This window comes from Phyllostomus discolor, chromosome 10 (assembly GCF_004126475.2).
Source record: "Phyllostomus discolor isolate MPI-MPIP mPhyDis1 chromosome 10, mPhyDis1.pri.v3, whole genome shotgun sequence".
Lineage (NCBI taxonomy): Eukaryota > Metazoa > Chordata > Mammalia > Chiroptera > Phyllostomidae > Phyllostomus > Phyllostomus discolor.
The window spans coordinates 75,517,485-75,532,760 of NC_040912.2; the positions used below are offsets into that span (position 1 = coordinate 75,517,485).

The following is a 15,276-nucleotide window of genomic DNA, read 5'->3' on the forward strand; positions in this document are numbered from 1 at the left end:
TACCCGAGAGAGAGAACATAACCCAATGCAGAGGTAAAAGACAGGACAGTGCATGTTGGAATTCACCGCCCCCTAGAACCCCACCTGGTAGTGGCCTCTGACCGTGCTGGTGGCCTCTGCTAGTGTGGAGGTTGGAATCCACACAACACTGATGCTCACGGCCCTGCGGGTGAACACTCAGTGTTTCCCTCACTTCCTCCCAGCCCTCCTTCACAAAGTTCATCCTTGTGTCCAAGTAAACATTCCCTTTTAATTCCTCTAGCACAGCTTTTCACTGACATAAAGAACTGTGCAGTATTCAGAGCAGGAAACGATATTGATGGCTTTTCCCATTTTTGTCACAGGATTTCCTTAGAAGCAACTTTTCTTGTTTGTTGATAACATATCTCAAAAAAAAAAAAAAAGTCAGGCACACCTTGTTGCATAATGTTGGATTTTTAACTTCTCTAGATTTGACTTTCATTTTTGTAAAATGATTCAGTTAAACCAGGGCCACACAAGGTGGACGTGTGTGTTGCATTCATAAGGTGTTGATGCCATTCGAAAGCCCGTGTCCCTTTATGTTTTACTTACCCTACATTCTCAGTTACTGGACTTTACAGAACAGGTGCTAAAACATTACAAGTTACTTTTCTTCGGTACAATCTTGCAGAGACTAGCCCCGATGGGTAATCTGCATTTCACATAATCACGACTAAAATTTCTTGGCTAAGGCAATCATGGAAATGAGGGGAAAAGCCTGTGGGGACTTTGTGACTTCAGTAGTTCAGGTGCAAGGCTCTTGTTCTTCTTCCAGGAGACAAGGGTACACGGGAACACAGTATGTACATTAGGGCACATGATTGCAAACAGGTCATTTAAAAAAATTAATGAATCCTCACCTGAGGACAATTTTTTCATTGCTTTTGGAGGGAGGGGAGAGGGAGGAAGGGCGGGGAGAAACATCGATGTGAGAACAAAACATTGACTGGTTGCTTCCTAGATGACCCCATCCAGGGACCGGACCCACAACCTAGGCACATGCCCTGACTGAGGAACAAACGGGGAACCTTTCAGTTTAGGGGATGACGCTCCAACCAACTGAGCCACACTGGCCAGGGCCAAACAGTTCCTTTTTAAATTAAAATTTAGGTGGGTATCCTTGCGAGGCCAGAAAGTAGTAACTATTTTTAAGAACTAGTCTGAAATACTCTGTAAGAGGGTGTGCGCAGTGAGGCCCTGACCCCATTGACGAGATGAGAGCTCTGAGTTTCAAAGCCAGGGTGTGGCGATGCCGTCGACGTTGGCTAGGAGATGCACGCCACACACTGATTTTCAGTGGCCAGAGAGAGTTCTATTACGCCTTCCACATGTTCTTTCAGTCCCTGATGCAACTTGGTCATAAAAGCCAAATTCCTTAAACAAAAAAGCCAACCGGCTGCTGAAGGACCGGGCTTCAAAGTTTTACTGTTTACCCAGAAAACGAGAGGAATGTCTGGGGTATTGTGCTGATCCCCAGTAACTGACTATCTGATTCCAAACACCGTTTCACGTTAAGTTTTTCCCTCCCTTCCAATAATTCCTTTAGAGAATAAAACTCTAAGTCCCATTGATGTTTTGCAAAAAACTTTGTTTCACTGATTTCAACTATTAGATGCAGCTCTGCAGTCGAGATTATTAGCTCAAAGCCCAGTTACTGTATCACACTGTATGATAAAATTTATATAAAAGTAAAAAAAAATGCAAACTAATCTACAATGACAGAAAGCAGACCAGAGGCTACCTGGGTATGTGGGAGAGTGGGGAGTGGCATGGGGAAACTTTTGGGAGTAAAGAATAGATTGACTATCTTGGTTGTTAATGATTTCATAGGTGTACCCTATGTTGAAGCTTATTAATTGTACACCTTAAATATGTGCAGCTTTCTGCATGTCAGCTGTACTTCAACACAGGCTTTGTTTTGTTTTAAGCACCGAATACTCACGGGTTAGAAAACAATCCACCTACTTGGTGGCCACTGTGGGGAGAACACACCACATTTCTGATCAACATGCCGACTGACCCTTTCTCTTTTCCACTGAGGCTGTATGGGAAGAGAAACATGGCATGAAGAGTTTTAGGGCGAACTAGGAGACTAAAAGATGCAGGAGGAGCCGCTCCCCTAAAACACCAGGGGTCTGCAGCACTGAGGACGGGACGCCACCTGTTAAACTCCACCCCCAGACGGTCAGATGCCAACTAAGTGGTCCGGCTGCGCCATTTCAGAACTACGAGGCAGGTAAAGGAAGTGAAAACAAACACTAATTAAACTTTAAAAATTTATTTTTTTCTTTTCTTTTTTTTTTTTTCCATTGCTGATTTGTTCTTGAGATGGCTACAACACCAGCCAGAACAGTGCACTCATACGTAATGCCTGTGCAGGGCTGCGACTTGAAAGAACAGTAAGATCTGCTTTGGGCTTTACGCTCCCACCTCATCCCCATGAGGTCAAATAATTTCCACATTTTTAAGTAAAATACAGTTTAGCCCTGTAAACACGTCCCACGTTCCCAATCTCTTCTGTTCTCTCATGTCCGTGGGTGACACATTAAAAGAAACTCAAACTAAAACTTAGACCATATATTCACGTCCCACTCACCGCCAACTCCGGCCTCCTCTTCCAGGCTGACCGACCCGACGGAGCGGAAGTGGGCGGAGAGACTGAATGGGACAGCCGAGGCGGGGACAGCCGGGGTGGGGACGCACATGGATTTTGGCCCTGCCGGTCCCAGTATCACTGACGTGACCATGATACAAAACAGAAAAGGCTCCTTGTTTACCCCTCCCTGTTCAAACAACTCTAAAGGTGGCAAGAAACAGCTGGGGAGAATGGGAGAAATTTCTACTCTGTTAAAAGAGAAGGGGAAACAAGAAGGGAAGATGAGAGAGAGAGAGAGAGAAAGGATGAAACACGATAAAAAACCTTAAGAGGTGATCCTGACCCTTTTCTTCCAATTGCAGCTATTTAATTCATTTGAACTCCCATTTGCCTTGTTTTTGTCACTGCGTATGCACACGCATGTTCGTGTGTGTGTGTGTGTGTGCGTGTCGTCTGCTACCAGGCGGATGTTTCACTTCTGCTTTTCAGTTTAGTTTTCCTCTTTTATTTCTGTAAAATTCTTTTTCCTTTTAGAAACAAGTTCACCAGGAAACCAGCTCCCCTCCCACCACGCCGGACAAGCTGCAGCCATCTTTTTAAAAACTGTGCTGATCTTCCCTCGCACCCCAAACAGGAACTCCTCGGGATGGCCTCGGAAGGCTGGAGTCTCTCCCTGTCTGGTGGGACGCCCTGGTGGCGGTGAAGGCCCGTCTGCCACAATGGAGGTTTCTGATTGTGGGACACAGTCTGGCTTTTGTTTTCTTCCTGTCTTCTAATTAAAAAAGACATTCCTGGCAAAAGAGAGAAGACAGTCAACACCTGTGGTCCAGGAGATAATGAGTGTTTTACAAAATCAAGGCAGGAGTTTCCCTACTGGCTCAGGCACCTTGTTCTGACCTCTGTCTTGAGAACTCAGTGAAACAAGAAGTTGGATTTTTTACTTACGATGTCACGGGACCCACTGCTATAATGGAACACGCCCCCGGGGCTCCGCTGCCCCTTGGGGTGCTGCGGGAACTGGGGCTGGTAAGTGGGGGGCAGAGGCTCGGCCAGCAGGTCTAGGATGCCCACTCCACACCAACCAGAAAATCTCCACCCCATTCTATTTAAATATTGGGGTTTCATGTAAGCCTTTATTTTAAAAGAAGGCTTTGCTTGCTGCTAAAAAAAAAAAAAGTTTAAAAGCCAATGCTTTAGTCTCTCTGGAAAAGGACAGTATTGTAAAAGTATTAGGCAGAGTGGTTAAAGGTGTAAGGTAGAGAACTCTGGCACCAGAATGTCTATATTTGAGTTGTGGCTCTATCTATACTGACCGTGACATCAAGCAAGTTGTTTAACATCTTGCAACCTCAATTTCCTCCTTTGTAAAACTGGAATAATAATGATAACCTAGGAAACTGTATGAGGGTTATCTCAGTTAATACATATAAAGCACTGAGAACGGTACCTGATACATAGTAAGGGCTCCATGAAATGTTAGCTATGAACATTCACAGCTGTCCACCCAAAGTGTATCACTGTTGGCTTTTACAGACACTGTCAAGCCTAAGAATCCAGATGATATCACTACTCATTAAAGAACCCAAGCACTGACATAATTCCTGGTGCGGTGGGGCACTGCGGAGCAGCACCTCACCCGCTGCTGCATTTCATCTCAGAGGCTACCATGAGAGCGCTGTACACGCACAGAGGGCTGACTCCTGGCAAAATAACTTCTGCCCAAGACGCCAAAGCGCAGGCTTAGTGGCATGGCATCCAAATCCCACTACCCAGGCCTCTCCTCAGCGCAGCGTCTTCCTTTGCGTCAGGGTCAGGGGACAGGAAGCGCATGGAGAAAACTGACGGTCGGGAGCTCGACAGAGACGCCAGCTCCTTCCTGGCCCTCTGCCTCGGCCCAAACCTGGCATTTCGGTGTTCCAATTGTGAAAGTGGTAAGAACAAGCATGTTTGCTCATTAAATCTCAAAAGTCAGTTTAGGAGAGGGGTACTATCTTGGGAAACTTTGGGTCAGCACTGTTTTCACCAAAGTAGCCAGGTTAAAAAATACTTACTTGTTTGTTAACCATACACACTTACAATCCTAGGAGTGTCTGTAAGAGGAAGAGGAGGAGGAATGTTTTTGGAGATATTCTGCAACAGTAACTTCCCTAGGGGGGTGAAGCGGCACCCAAAAGAAGCTGACAGTTATCTGGCTGCGTTGGCTCAAGGAAACCAGGGTCCTGCATTTCCCAGCTGCTCTGCCGTGTTCAACTGTTAGGTGTTTCCCTGACTCTAGCTATTGTGCTAGTCCTGTGATGGGCACTGAAACCTGTGCCCACCCCCAGCACCCCAGACAGCCAGAGGAAACCTGGGAACTGAGTACCACTCACCTGGGTGACAGGCACAGTGCAGGAGCGTGAGCTATCGAAACAACCTGGTGAAGTCTCGCAAGGCCCAGCACACTTGTTTACATTCCTCGGCACTGGAAGAGAGAAGGGAGGTTGGTCCCGAACAGGTGACAGAGATGTAACACTCTGAAAAACACCCGCAACATCGACTCTGCTCCCCGTCTTTCTGTAACTCAACGGGCAGCACTGACTACTGGATATGAGAACAATGACAAGCTGTGTGGTCCTTAGAGAATGGGCGCTGGAGAAAAAAAACTGCCTGGTCTGAACCCGGCTCTCCTGTGTCCCTGAGCAAGTTACCAATCTGCCTCACTTTCTTCATCTGCTCTCTACCTCATGACATTCTGAGAATTCAAACAAATCAGTTCACAAGTGTAAAGTGCTGAGGATAACAGAGCAGTGACAAAAATTAGTACTCAACAGTTCTGCCTGCAATACTTTAACCAAGACCTCAACATAAATACAAGAAAGCCAGAAACTCCAAAGTGAAAAAAGCAAGCATATTCACCTAAGGCCAATTATTTTAATACTATGAGCTGAGTTAACTTAGGTACCCTGGTTTCCTCATTCTCTTCCAAAGGCAGATTTTGTTTACAAAGCCCCAGTCCAGTAACTGAGATTCTATCAGTCATCGATTTTCTAGTTGAACAGGCTGCTCCTGTGGGAGGAGGAAGCAGGTCCCTAGGCAAACACACTGAGATGCTGAAGTGGTATGAATAGCCCAATATCATCTGACCCTGGTTTTTCAAAGGGCCTCCTTTGTCCAAAGAATGGAAAAGGAAACACTTTTATATGCTCACCTTTCTGTGGCCCTCTGTTTGGTTAGGAAAAACTCAGGGACCATAGCCTACAGCCTAGGATTGCATGTGAGAAGAAAGCTCCCTCTCCTCTTCGTAATGATTAAACGCTAACAGTGATCCAAAAGAAAAGGAGAAATGAGAGCTATCCCCTTAAGTGCCCACAACTGGATTTCCTCGCCTATCATCAGGTCTGAAATGTCATTAAGAACCTTGATTTTGACTCCAGGACTTGATTCAACGAACTATCCCCCAAACTTTTAGTCTGTCTCCACCCTAAAATATAATGAGAATGAGGAAGGTGTTCTGGGTTTATCAGAATTCTGCCATTTGCTCTTTGTGAATTTAATATGTTTCCATAAGGGCTTTACATGTCTCAGTCTACTTCCACATCAACAGAGTGTGAAGGAGGCAGCTGCAGTGAGTGAATGCCCGCACCACTTGCATTCCCAATGTCACAAAGGAGGAAGATACTTAAGCCAAGAGAAGCTGTCGTGTGGTGTGTTGTAAGGCCACAGGAAACAGTTAAACTAGCTGGAGATTCAAGGTTCTTTTACTATCCTGGTGTCATACATGTTTTAAATTCTATCTTCCTGTTATTAACCAGAGATCTTGGTTTAATCTGGAAGAGAAACGAGAACTCCATCCTTAGCCTCTTTGTGACACATGAGAAAAGGCACCGCAGTGCAAGGACGGGAGAGCCGCGGTGAGCCGGGTGAAACGAGGGCTAGGTCACAGTGTCGCAGCTCCGTTCACTTCCTGCTCCCAGCCCTGTCAGCACCTGCACTGGTGCTGGGAGCTCCAGCCAAATGTTTAACTTAAGTGCCCTTGGTGATTAAGCCCAAAGAAATGGATTTTAAAAAACCTTCTAAAAAGCTAAGTTGTCACTATTTTTTTTTTTTGGTTCTATTTTCTGGCTTCTAGTCACACAATCCCAACCTATCCACAATACCCTTTTTTTTTTTTTAAGATTTTATTTATTTTTAGAGAGAGGGGAAGGGAAGGAGATAGAGAGAAAGAGGAACATCAATGTATGGTTACCTCTTGCGCATCCCTTACTGGGAACCTGGCCTGCAACCCAGGCATGTGCCTTGACTGGGAATTGAACTGCCGACCCTTTGGTTCGCAGGTCTGCACTCAATCCACTCAGCTACACCAGCCAGGGCCTGGCCTGTCCACCATACTTTGATGAGAGTCAGAATAGAGACAGAGAAATGGGAAATGATGGCAGAATTTCTTCTAGTTATCATCAGTGGTGTTTGAAAAGTAAAAATGGTATTTTAGAATGAAAAATCCAGCTTTCTTCAAGTTGACCAACTAAAAATGCTAAGGAATTAATTAATTACCAGTACCATCTGAAAAACAGGCTTGGACTTGCTAAAATGAAACTGAACCGGCTCACCCTCCCTGCTGGCATAGCAAACAAAGCAGCATGTTGAGGCAGGAGTTACAGGACCTTAAAACTAAAAGGGAGACTGAGTCATGCATGGAATAGAAGGTTCAAGGGCAAAACACATACTAAAGAAAGAGAATTATTAAGAGGAGGTGAGCAATCTCAAATCCTTTCTCTAGCACCTCAACACGACCTCTTACTTCTGTCCATCTCCGACTATTACGTCACAGCCTACCGTAAGAGGAGCTGCAGAACTTGTTCAGCAACAAGAGATCAAGTAGGCCAGACTGGTAGTGCACTGTATCTTCCCATATCACAGGGCAAAGATTCTAGGGATTTTTGTTCACAGCACCGCATTATTTGGGTTCCCTTCCCTTGCCCCAAGATTCTAATTAAATTAGGGAATGTCTATAGCTTTTATTTCAGACTAACTGTATCGTTCTACCTGTCATACATTAGCCCGGGTGAAGGAATACGGGCTTGGTGGAGACTTACTCCACAATGAGTGGGTGGCTGCCTTCAAGCTGGCAGGAAACATGCTCCAGCTAGTTCTGTAAGTACATAATGACATTCTGGCAGATTCTTTTCCAAGGAGAAAGTTAACATTCACTGATCACCTACTATATGCCAGATCTCTAGATTTTCACTAGGTATCTCACAGTAACCCTGTAAGATAGGTATCACTAACCCTATTTTACAGATGAGTAAGTTAAAAGTAACAGCCAGTAAGTGGCAAGATTCAAACCAACATTCTTGGCTCTAAGCCCAGTCCTTTGTGGGTTTTCCCCAGGCTCCCAGTTGCTTTGCGGAGGTCAAAGCCAACAGGGTCTTGCCCTTCGACTGACCAGCACTAGATGGAACAGAGCAAAACAAAAGCAGAGAGGAGCAACTGTTACACTTCTTTCCCCTGAGACAGCTTTTAGGTGGAATACTGCTTCTACTGGGAAGATGCATAGTAAAAATAAATAAAATAATTTTCTAAGGTAATCCTGGTCAATATACGCCTCCTTGGTAGAGGGGAAATCCCCTTTTCTGGCAAAATGTGTCACGAAGGCAGGCAGTCACATGCTACTTTCCAGTCATGCATGTCACTTGATCTGTGGCCAAAAGTCAGTTACTTCTGAGGCATAACATTAACCCACTTAGTAAACTACAAAATAGTACTCAAAGGTTTGAGATTTTAACCTCAACAAAATTACTGGATATATTCTGGGAGATGAGAAAGTAAATCATTTTGAAAAATGACATTAACACTTCAAGTCAATATGGCCGCATAGGTAAATGCAGAACTCAAAGCCTCCCACACCACATTCGAATTACAACTAAACTACAGAAACATTCAGAATTGCCTGAAATCCAGCTGAACAGATGTCCTGCAACAGAGATTTAAAGAAGCCACATCGAGACTGGTAGGAAGGGTGCAGACACAGACTGGGCTGGTCCCATACCCATGTGCAGCAGGTAAAAATTGGGAGTGGTATCTCACCTTCAGAACCCCCAAATTCCCCAACTGCAAGGGGTCCCAGGACCACACCAGTTCTCCCAACCCAGGGTTTCCAGGGCCAGGAGGAAAATTCCCCATAACTTCTGACTGTAAAATCCAGCAGGGATTGAAGTTGAGAGATAGAGAGGGTTTCTGGAGCCCAGGCAGTTCTTCTTAAAGGGCCTGCTGACTCACTCCCTCTGAGCTCCACCACTGAGGCAGAGGCTCAAAAGGAACAGGGGACATATACAGAGGAACTGAATTATCCGGCATCAGGGCAAGAGATGGGGGGCCAGCTTTCTGCCAGACGAAAGTGCTAGCAGAAGCCACTGCTCCTTTTTTGAGGCCTTCCCCCACAGAGCTGGCAGACAGGTGCCATACGTGAGTCTCCATCAACCTGGCTCACACTTTTCATGCCCTGGTGATTCCCTGAGACCCCGCTCCTCCCAACTTGCAGGTTCACCCAAGCTATTTCCCGTGGCTTTTCCACAAAAATGGCCTCTCTTGCCTCATGCTTTGAACTTTTCTAAAATCTCTCAAATAAGCAGTATCTCGCCTCTGTGTACCCCATACCTCTTTGCTAAGTGGCCCCAGGCCCAGCACTAGTGGCACCTAGCCTTGGTTCACACCTTGGCCTCTCCTGGTCATCTCCAAGCCCAGCATAAGTAGCAGCCATCTGCAGATCACTTTGGAGCTCATGCTGGGTGGCCCCTGGCAGGGTACAGGTGGTGGGTGACCTTGTACCTCCCAGGAGGGCTCAGAGCCAGTGCACCTGGTGGACAGCTTGAGATCACACTGGATTAAAACCCTACCACCTCCACAAGTGACACACTCAAGAGGTGGACTCGGTGCGCACCAAAGCCTCAGTGAAGCAAGTCTTGCTCTGCAGAGTCAACTCCTGCACAGCAGTTCCTTTGCCGTAGTCGCAGCCAGGCCTCACAGCTGATTGGCTGGGGGGACAATCCATCTCAGTGACACCAACAGGAATCAAGGCTCAACTACAACAGGACACTGCATACAGCTCATGGAGGAGCGCGCCTGGAACAGCCAGCTCTAGTGACTGGGGAGGCTGCAGCAGTGCCCATTCTACCAAGTCCAGGAGATGCAGCAGTTCTGCCTAGCATATAGAAACAAACCTAGGGAAGCAGCCAAGATGCAGAGACAAACAGGTCTCGAAAGAATAGAAAAAATCTCCTATTGGAAAATAGGAAAAGAACTCAAAGAAATGGAGGCAAGCAAACTACCAGATACAGAGTTCGAAGCAATGGTTATAAGATACTCAAGGACTTAAGTGAAAACTTCAAGAAACTTAGTGAGAACTTCAACAGGATGAAAAGAAAAAAGCCACACAGAAACCATAAGCAAAGAATGTCAGAAATGAAGGATACACTAACTGAAATGAAGAAAATCTATAGGGAATCAACAGTAGAGCAGATGAAGCTGCGAATCAAATCAGTGATTTTGAATTTAAGGAAGCAAAAAACACCTAGTCAGAACAGCAAAAAGAAAAAAAAAATTGAGGACTTCTGGCCAAGATGGAGGCATAGGTAGACACACTGTGCCTTCTTGCACAACCAAAATAAGGACAACAACAATTCAGAAACAAAATAACAACCAGTACTGACAGAAAATTGAACTGTATGGAAGTCCGACAACCAAGGAGTTAAAATAGACACATTCATTCACACCGGTAGGCAGAGCGGAGTCAGGCTGCCGGATAGAGAGGGGTCGAGGCACAAAAAGAGGTGGCACCTGGTGCACAAGGCACCCCAGGCACACAAGACCACAGCGGGAGGACCCTGGGCACGCAGGCAGCAGCTGGCAGACCCCAGGTGTGGGGTAGAAACGGGCACACCCAGCAAGGCGACAATTATGAAGTGAGGCACTGCATGCAAGGCAGCTGACTGACCGGGCAGTCCCACATTTGCGCTCAAATAAACCAGGTGAAACTGGGGAGTGAGACAGACCACTCAACCCAGGGTCCCAGCATGGGGAAATAAAGCCTCAAAACACCGACTGAAAACACCTGTGGGAGGGTACGGTGCTGGGAGAAACTCCCAGCCTCATAGGCGAGTTCGTTGGAGAGACCCATGGGGTCCTAGAACATACACAAGCTCACCCACCAGGAATCAGCACCAGAAGGGCCCAGTTTGCTCGGTGGAAGAGGCGGAAGGGACTGAAATCTGAGAGAGAGCAGAGCAAGCACCATGGTTCCCTCTCGGACCCGCCCCTCATACGTAACAGGTAAGACAAGACAAAAAAAAAAAAAAATCCCAAACAGAAGAACAGATCAAAGCACCACAGCAAATACAACTAAGCGACTAAGAGACAGCCAACCTATCAGATGCACAGTTCAAAGCACTGGTGATCAGGATGCTCACAGAATTGGTTGAATTTGGTCGCAAAGTAGATGGAAAAATGAAGGCTACACTAAGTGAAATGAAGGAAAATGCATAGAGAACCAATAACGATGGGAAGAAAACTGTGAATCAAATCAATGGAGTGGGCCGGAAGGAAGAAAGAAACAACCAAACAGAAAAGAATGAAGAAACAAGAATTCAAAAAAATGAGGAGAGGCTTAGGAACCTCCAGGACATCTTTAAATGTTCCAACATACAAATTATAGGGGTACCAGAAGGAGAAGAGGAAGAGCAACAAGTGGAAAACTTATTTGAACAAATAATAAAGGAAAACTCCCCCAATCTGCCAAAAATAGACTTCCAGGAAGTCCAGGAAGCTCAGAGTCCCACAGAAGTTGGACCCAAGGAGGAACACACCAAGGCACATCATAATTACATTAGCCAAGGTAAAAATTGAGGAGAGAATCCTAGAAGCAGCAAGAGATAAGGAGACAGTCACCTACAAAGGAGTTCCCATCAGACTATCAGCTGATTTCTCAAAAGAGACCTTGCAGGCAAGAAGGGGCTGGAATGAAGTATTTGAAGTCATGAAAGGCAAGGACCTACATCCAAGACTGCTCTATCCAGCAAAGCTTTCATTTAGAATGGAAGGGCAGATAAAGTGCTTCCCAGATAAGGTCAAGTTAAAGGAGTTCATCATCACCAAGCCCTTATTATCTGAAATGCTAAACAGATGTATCTAAGAAAATGAAGATAAAAAACATGTATAGTAATATGACAGCAAACTGACAATTATTAACAACCACACCTAAAACAAAAACAAACTAAGCAAACAACTAGAACAGGAACAGAACCACAGAAGTGGAGATCACATGGAGGGTTAACAACAGGGGAGTGGGAGAAGGAGAGAGGGGGGAAAAGGTACAGAGAATAAGTAGCATAGATGGTAGGTAGAAAATAGACAGGGGGAGGGCAAGAATAGCATGGGAAACATAGAAGCTAAAGAACTTATGACACGTCAACATGAACTAAAGGGGGGAATGTGGGTGGGAGAGGGTATGGAGGGGAATGAAGAGGGAAATGGGACAACTGTAATAGCATAATCAATAAATATATTTTTTAAAAAATAAGGATAGTGTAAGGAGCCTCTGGGACAACTTGCATCATGGGGATGACAGAAGGAGAATAGAAAGAGCAAGAAATTGGAAACCTATCTGAAAAAAATGACAGAAAATTTCCCTAACCTGGTGAAGGAAACAGACATATAAGTCCAGGAAGCACAGAATTCCAAACAAGATGAACCCACAGAAACTCACACAAAGACACATCATAATTAACATGCAAAAGGTTAGACAAAGAGAAAATCTTAAAAGTAGAAAAAAAAAGTAGTTAGTTACCTACAACGGAGTTCCCACAAGACTGTCAGCTGATTTCTCAACAGAAACTTTGCAGGCCAGAAGGAAGTGGCAATAAATATTCAAAGTGATGAAAAGCAAGGACCTACAGCCAAGATTACTCTACCCATCAAAGCTATCATTCAGAATCAAAGGACATATAAAGAGCTTCCCAGACAAGAAAAAGCTAAAGGAGTTCATCACCGCCAAAGTATTACATGACATGTTAAAGGCTCTTCTTTAAGAAGGAAAAACGAAGATAAAAAATATGAGTAACATGGCAATAAATACATATCTATCAACAACAGACAAAAAACAAACAAACAAAAAACCAAAATAAATGAACAAGCAGAACAGAAAGAGGCCCATAGATAGAACATTTTGATGGTTGCCAGACAGGAGGGGAGTTGGGGGGGATGGATGAAAAACGTGAAGGGATTAAGAAGTACAAATTGGTTGTTAAAGAATGGTCACGGGGATGTAAAGTACAGAATAGGAAATACAGTCAATAATATTCTAATAACTATGTACAGTGTCAGATGGGTACAGATTTATTGGAATGATCACTTAATAAGTTAGTAACATCTAATCACTAGGGTATACACCTGAAACTAATATAATATTCTATGTCAACTGTAATTGAGGAATAAAAAAAGACTTTAGAAAATTAAAAAATGAAAAGAAAAAAATTGACATTAACAAATCAATTATCAGAAAAGATTAGCTCTTGTACCATTACCTAAAATTTATTTATTTTTTCTCACTTTAAAAAACAGGGTTTGGTTTTAATTATAAAACTATAAAACTCTTAGAAGAAAACATAGGGAAAAGCTTCATGACATTAGATTTCATAGCGATTTCTTCCATATGACACCAAAAGCACAGGCAACAAAAACACAAATAGATACAGAGAAACGAGAACCTTGTGTGCTACTGGAGAGAATACAAAATGGCTGCTATGGAAAACAGTATGGAGGTTCCTCAAAAAATTAAATAAAATTGCCACATAATGCAGCAATTCCACGTCCAGATATATATCCAAAAGGATTGAAAGCAGGGGCTTGAGATATCTGTATACTCATGTTCACAGCAGCATTATTCACAATAGTCAAGAGGTAAAAGCAATCCAAATATCCATCCATCAGCAGATGAATGAATAAATTGGGGTATGCACATACAATGGAATGTTATTCAGTCTTAAAATATTTTGACACATGCTTCAACATGGATGAACCTTGAGAACATTATGCTAAGAGCATCACAACAGAACACTAAATACTGTATGATTTCACTTATATGAAGTATCTACAGTAGTCAAATTAAAAAAACAAACAAACAACACAACAAAGCAGAATGATGATTGCCAGGGCAGGGGGGAGCAGTGAATGGGCCCAGTTTCAGTTTTGCAAGATGGAAAAATTCTAGAGATTCACAACATGAATGTACTTCACGCTACTGAGCAGTACACTTATGGTGGTTAAGATGATAAATTCTGTGTATTTTATCACAATTAAAAATAAAATTTAAGTGCAAGTTGGGTTATATGATACTGTTATTTTCCTCCTTATATCTTATTTTTCTGTGTCATATGCATTTGTTCTTTCTTTTTTAAAGTGCCTACTTACTAATATAGATATACTGTTAATTATATAACTGTTCTCTACTGATGGGCAATTGGATTATCTCCACTTTCCCCCACTCTTATCAGCCTTGCTACAACACTCATTCTTGGACTTACAGATCATTCCACAATTGTATGAATATAAGCCATGGTCTATAATTTAGTTAAAATTATCAAGCCTCTAGACACAAAAAGAAATATCAGGGCAGGGCAACACACAAAATCCGATTTTGTGTCATTAATATTATCAAGGACCACAAAAGTCTCCGAATTGATGCAGTGATTTTAATGAAAGTGGTCAAAAGAAGGAAAGGCTAGACTGTCCCTACGATCTATATGATACTGAAAAAAAATGAAACAAAACCAAACCAAATCTCTACTAATAGTGGTACTGTAACAAAATCAGGCAATACCTGTATAGCACAATTAGAAAGCTATATAAAATGTTTATTATATTAACAGTAAAATAAAACTCTTATGTACACTTGACATTTTAACTGATCTGTAAGCAAATAGCTCATAGGCCTACTGCTTCCCAGAGAAATGTTACGTTTGGTCTGCACAAAGGCAGGATTTGAGTATCCTGAGGCATGGTGAAAACCTCCCAGTTTACCGCGGTTTACATCACTCCACGTGTTGCAACCCACGCTCTACCTATTCGGGCACCTGCATTCTTGACCCTGAACACAAAGGAGAATTGAGAAGGACTTCCAAAAGAAACCAGATCTCCTGCAGGGTAGGGTGCTGCTCAGTAAGTTTTTCCTTTGGAAGAAATAATGCTTCCACTGACTCATTAAGATCTTTTAACAGTTAGTGAATAAATACAATAAAACCGACACACACACCTACTATATGGTGATCTTTTCCCCAAGACCAGTTTCTAAGGACAATCTGTGCAATTCAAGGCTACACGGACACTAAATCGTGAGTACACAAAGGCACACAAGAAACATACTGCTGGACATCTCTGAAACTAAGATGCAGTAAGAAACAGAGATATACCTTTTTCTACACACCCCCGCTGTTGTTCACATCCCTTAAAAAAACAAAGAAAACAAAAATCTGTCACTCACCTAGTGACTTGTTTGTGGAAGTCTGTGAGTTGCTTGTGTGTCACTGTGACGGCGCCCACAGTTGTTTCTTTTGGCAAACCTTTCAAGGAGTTCTCTAGCCATCGGCAGAAGGTCTGTACCGAGAAGAGGAATACGCGATTTTAAAAGAGGC

General features: G+C 43.6%; 1 protein-coding gene across 4 annotated transcripts in view; it reads right to left on the reverse strand.

Annotated features, from left to right (window-relative positions):
* Positions 1–2,285: 2,285 nt before the first annotated feature.
* TNPO3 (transportin 3) overlaps positions 2,286–15,276 on the reverse strand; it is a 92,737-nt gene continuing 79,746 nt past the window's right edge. For all 4 annotated transcript variants that reach the window (XM_028525292.2, XM_036010893.1, XM_036010894.1 and 1 more), the window contains 3 exons: positions 15,126–15,238; positions 4,987–5,078; positions 2,286–3,408 (listed from right to left, as the gene is read on the reverse strand). In XM_028525292.2, the coding sequence (XP_028381093.1) occupies positions 5,018–5,078; positions 15,126–15,238 (174 nt within the window). In that variant the 3' untranslated portion in view covers positions 2,286–3,408; positions 4,987–5,017. The remainder of the gene's footprint in view (positions 3,409–4,986; positions 5,079–15,125; positions 15,239–15,276) is intronic.